The sequence below is a fragment of the Lolium perenne genome, chromosome 2, assembly GCF_019359855.2.
Source record: "Lolium perenne isolate Kyuss_39 chromosome 2, Kyuss_2.0, whole genome shotgun sequence".
Classification (NCBI taxonomy): Eukaryota; Viridiplantae; Streptophyta; class Magnoliopsida; order Poales; family Poaceae; genus Lolium; species Lolium perenne.
This window is the reverse complement of record NC_067245.2, coordinates 142,779,547-142,785,118: the sequence shown is the minus strand read 5'-3', so window position 1 is coordinate 142,785,118 and position 5,572 is coordinate 142,779,547. Positions and strand designations below refer to the sequence as shown.

Below are 5,572 nucleotides of genomic sequence, written 5' to 3'. Positions count from 1 at the left end.
ACCATAATGCCACCATTTTTAACTTTTGGCAGCATATTTGACATTTTCGGGCGCCAAAAATTTCAAAAAAGTTCAAATTTTGGCCAAAATTTGAATTTCTTAGAAAAATCTGAAAAAAATACAGAAAATCAAAAACCGTGATTTAAGTCTGTTGTTCAAGTTTCAGACATGCAAATTTCTGTCCAGAAACTTAACACCAGATTGCGCAAAACTTCGACAGCATTTCAGCACAAGTTTTCATAGATTAACAGTCATAGTAGTTTACATAATAGGTTCACAAGAATGATTTAACAGACAGGTTCACAAGCACGATTCAATACTGATCCATAGCAAATAGTTAACATATCTAGTATCAAAAGCAATTTCAAGCGGAACAATTGAATGAACAACCATTAGCCACCAAGCCAGTAAAGAAGGCTAATTTTTGCACCAAACGTAGGCTGCACTGTTGAAGGTGGAGGTGGAGGTAAAATAGGCGCAAATGGAACATTCTTCTTGCTATTCTTCACCGGTGTCTTTTTCTTCGCCTTCTCTTGCGTGGTAGGTTTCCTTACAGGTGTCTTCTTCTTGACCTTTTCTTGTGATGAACCTTTCTTCACATGAGTTTTATTCTTGGCCTTCTCTTGTGTTGTAGCTCTCTTGATAGGTGTCTTCTTCTTGGCTGGTGTGTTGGGCTTTTGCGGAGTTGTTCTAGCCTTTTTCCTGCAACGAAAACATGTGGTTTAGATTGAGTAATGAAAGATTAGACAAGTGCATCAATTTACCTTATGAGGTTGATAAGAATTTCATCATCTGATACATGACCATCCATGGTAGCAGCTGTTTCATCATCTTTCTTCCTACAACAAGGAAAAGAGAAATCATTTTTACATATATAAGTTATGAAAAAAAAGATTCAGAAACATAACTAACTACTGAATCACCTTTTTGTTGTCGGTGTAGATGGATCTGGTACACCTTCATGTATATCATCATCTACAGCCACATACTTAGGATCAGGAACTTTGCATGTCTTTTTCATGTGGCCAGGCTCCTTGCATCTCTTACACTTGACTATTTTCCTACCAGGTTCTAGCCACCCTCTAATTATTTGAACTCTTGGTCTACCAGCCACTGCCTTCTGCAAAGGAGGGTGCACCTTGAATCCCAAATCCACAGTTATCCATTGTCACTTGTCGGTCATGGATGGAATTCTCCCAACATATGTTGCCTTGAACTTCTCCACGGAATAGTAATCATCTACATATTTCTGAATCTCAGCACCATTGATGCTACAAATGAAAGAAAGTACATGCATGCACGACTTTTCAGAAACTTGCCAAACTCTACAAGTACATGTGCGATTTTGTAAGTTGACAATGTGCCTTTTGACAAATTTTAGATCTAGCAAAGTAACATCTGCCTCATGTTCAGTGCTCCAAAGAATCATGTTAAAATACCACACGGCTACAGTTAATCCATCCATAAGCATATCCATCGTGAAATCATCCGAGGTTACATTCCATCTAATTGTTTTTCACATATGATTTTCTACCGTTTGGTTCCGTCAGCACAAACCCTTGAATAACAAGGTCTAAGCTAAAATTATTCGTCAATTCAAGCCTACAAATTCAGGAAAAATTGCATAGAACATAGTCAATTTGAGCCTACAACTATCTGTACATTCAAGAAACATAGAGTTGAGACAGAGAAGCCATGCACTTACTCCTATGGTGACTCCGGGATTGGCAACTCCATGGGCAGGCACACTGGGGTCAGCTTCATCCTACTGTTGCGCCCTCTCCTTTGGCCGCGTCGAGCGCGCCACCAGCCACGGCGACGCACACCTCAAGCCACAATGGCGGCGCCCAGCACAACTCCGTCGGGAGGCGTGGCCACCAGACACCAGCGTGGCTCGTCTCCGCCAGCAACCGCCGTCGTTCGCCTTCTTCTGGCGGCGCACACCTCAAGCTGGGGCGGCCCTCCACAGCCGCATCTGGAAGCGACGGCGGCGGCGCTCAGCACAAGTCTGTCGGGGGGCACGGCCACCAGACACCGGCGTGGGTCGCCTCCGCTAGCAACCGCCGTCACTCGCCTTCGTCCGGCCGCCGCTGCTGCCGGTAGTTAGGGTTCGTCACCTATGTAGTTTTGGGAATTGGGGGGCGGGGTGAGTTTTGCGGGCGAGCTGGCTAGGTTGCGTGGTATTTGACCAGGAGAAGTAAACAAAGAAACTATTGGCATAAACATGTACACATCCGCATATAGACTGGATACATCCATGTATTGGAGGAAATGACACGTGTAGAGGTATCTGAGAGTTGGAGTGGCATATACCCAAGTTCAATTTTTGTAATGGCATTTCTCCAAGTGGTAAAAATTAGAGTGACATAGATCCAATTAACCCTTTAATTTTTGGTTAAACAACTAATGGCCTTCCTGAGCTTAACAATGAATTTTAATTAGAAACATGCTTTTTAAGCTTGAAATCTGGTAACGTGGAAATAACTGCATTTACGAGAAGTTCATGCGGTAGCGGGGAACCATCCTTATCCTCGCCCAAAAACTTGTCAGCATTTACATGTTTAAGGATGAGTGACAATTCCGGGGAACTCTTAGCTATTACGAGTTTGGAAACTGAAGACATTGAATTCATGAATAAGGAGTATGGAATAGAGAGCGCCTCGGCTCCTTATGTTACTCACCACTACCTAGTTGTTCTGATTGTAATAGGCAAATTGGACATATTGTAGGTATCTATAGGGGTAGTTTTAATTCTTCTGATTCCTTTTTGAGCTATATGGATTAGTTGTCTAGCAATTTACCTAAGTTGTTTTATCACTATGGTTAAGTTGTGTACTGAAATCAATTAAGTTGATTCTGCGAGCATGCTTAAGTTGTTGGGTTTGGTACAATCTATATATGTGTCCTCTTGAGCATCATACATAAGTTGTCCACTGGTTTATTTAGTTGTCTTGCCAACATGCTTAAGTTAAGTAGTGATATTAATTGATTTGATTCCTCGAGCATGCTTAAGTTTTTGAGTATTGGTACAATCTATCTAGGTATTCCTTTCGAGCAACGTGCATAAGTATTGTCAACTAGTTTAATTAGTTGCCTTGTGAACGTACTTAAGTTGAGTATTGAAGATTAATTAAGTTGATTCTTCTCGGTATGCTTAATTATTGGGTATTGGTACAATCTATCTATGTTTTCGTTTCCAAGCAACATACATAAGTTGGTCACTATTCTGATGAAGTTTCCTTGACAACATGCTTAAAGTGTTTGTCTAGGGCCGCACAACCAGTACCATCTCGAGTGCGGTGATAGAGAATACCATGGCGCCTAGCTCGAGCAGGTGGCGATGCCGACGACGCCTAGCGCGAGCGCAATCCTACGCCCCTTACCAATGTAATTTTCTTATCCATTTTAATTAACTTACTACTTCTTTGTTAAGGTGATTTCTGGTAATGTTTAACTTGGGCGTACATTGATGCTAAGTTGCTTTCTAGGTAGCTTCTAAGTCGCTCACTATTTACTGTTAAGTCGCCCCCCTAAGGACAATTAAATTTTGTAGCCATGAAGCTGTTAAATTGCCTATTTTTAGGTTGCTACTAAGTTGCTCCATAAAATCTGCCAAGCTGCTCCCCAATTCGTACCAAGTTGCTCCTAGTTCTAATAAATTATGTACAAAGTAGCTGAATTTTCTGGGTCTAACACATCAGTTATACCCAGTGTGTTGGGGATGGATCTAATATGCACGGAAATTTACGTAAATTTGATTTTGATAGTTGTCTTCTAGGAATAGGATTGCTCTAGAACTCGAGAGACATGTGGATCCTAATCCAAGAGATACGGGGCGACTTTCGGTCTTCACCGCATCATGTGTTTCATCGCTAAGACGGCACACAAAGATGAATCTTCTCCTTTACGCGTGCCTCGAATCGCCTATTTGGAATGATATACTACTTCATACTCCGTCACTTCTTGATGATAGGAACTCGACGACAAGTACGGAGGGAAGAGAAAATGCCACGGAGACCCGAGGACGCAAGGCAGATGTCACGGAGGCATGGAAGAGAAGGAGGAAAAGGAGCTGGGAGCTCCAGGGCCGGCACAGCTGCCCACCCCAGGCCGGCACTGCCGCCGAGCATCGCACCGGAGTGGAGTGCATCGCCGCCAAGCCACCAGCTCGACGCCCACGCTGGCACTGCCGCCCTGCCTCCACCGGCACTGTTGCCCAACAAGTCAGCATCGCATCTAGACCGTCCATCTGCCCATCAGTGGCCCTGGCTGTTTGTACCCAATTACCAAACTGCCCCTCCTTAGTGGTTCCCTATAAATAGGCACCCACCCCCACTTTCATTAGGTTAGAGATGATGTTTAGATGAATTGGCTTATGCCTCTATTATCCCTTTGTGGATTTGGGAAACCCCCACCTTAGATTAACCATCTATTGTATCCCTCCTTATCGAACCTTGGTGATCTCTTTGGTGACTTCTACCGTTTGTTGATCTTTTGCTTGCACTTCTACCTTATTTGGTATTTTGCTTGCATGTCCATCAACCTTCCGGTATTTTCACCCTTCTAGATCTCTCGGGTTCGATTCGTCGATCTCTTTGCGGGACTTCTACCGGAAGGTCTTTTGTTGCAACCTCTATCGAGTTGGTGGTTCGGGCCAACGAGAATAACCGATTTGTGTGTGTGCGTGTGTTTGTATCGAGTTCTTCGCGTTCATCCACTTCCCCGCGAACCCCCCTGCGCAATCACACTCACCCGAGTCAATTCGTGAGATCGGGCAACCCACACGGGCTCAGCCCGCATCATATGGTATCAGAGCAAAGGCTGCCACGAATTTGACCCTCCAATTTCACCAATTTCGCCCAAAAAATTTCTCAAAAATTTTGCCCCAAAAAATAGCTCGAATTTCGATCTCTGGATTTGTTGAGTTTTTTATGGTTTTGGTCCATAGATCTGTTGTCTCTAGTGTTGATCTACATCCTCTCCAAATTCGCGGTCAAATTCCTTCTAAATCTCTTAGAATCGACGAATTTTTGGCTCAATTCCCGCTCAGTTCATCCCCAGCTCGTCGAGTTCGTGCACTGCCGGCCCGTTCATACCGGCACTGCCGCCGGCCACCTCCGCTGCTCCTCCGCCCAGCTCAGGCCACCACCGCCATCCGCTGCCCCCGCCTGGACGCCCACTCCCCCGCTCACGCCGCCTGCCGACAGCTCCGGCCAGGCCTCACCTCCACGCGCCTTGCACGCCTCCACTCGTGCGAGACCAAGCCAACACATCGCCACGCGGCCGCCAGCTCCCTCCATGCGCGGGCGCACCCAGGCCCAAGCCGCCCCGCTCAGCTCGGCCGCCCCAGCTCACTCTGCATCGCGCGCACCTGCTGCCCCTGGCCCCGCTCCTCCGGTCGACGCCACCACCTCACAGGCTCGGCAGAGGCCGCACCACCGCGCGCGCCCGCCTCACCTCCTCCACGCTCGCCCCAGGCCACTGCCCCGCCGGCCACCAACCTCCCGTACCCCACGCGCCTGCTCCGCTCGAGCTGCTCCACGCACGCGCTCCAGATCGAATCCAGGCGGCC

General features: G+C 46.4%; 1 protein-coding gene across 1 annotated transcript; it reads right to left on the bottom strand.

Moving 5' to 3' along the window:
• Nucleotides 1-223: 223 nt before the first annotated feature.
• On the bottom strand, nucleotides 224-1,420 carry LOC127330154 (uncharacterized). The gene is made up of 3 exons (XM_051356475.2): nucleotides 924-1,420; nucleotides 765-839; nucleotides 224-702 (listed from the first exon to the last, which is right to left on the bottom strand). Exons 1-3 carry the CDS (start codon nucleotides 1,019-1,021, stop codon nucleotides 393-395), a joined length of 483 nt encoding a protein of 160 aa, XP_051212435.1. The 5' UTR covers nucleotides 1,022-1,420; the 3' UTR covers nucleotides 224-392.
• Between the last annotated feature and the right edge of the window lie 4,152 nt (nucleotides 1,421-5,572).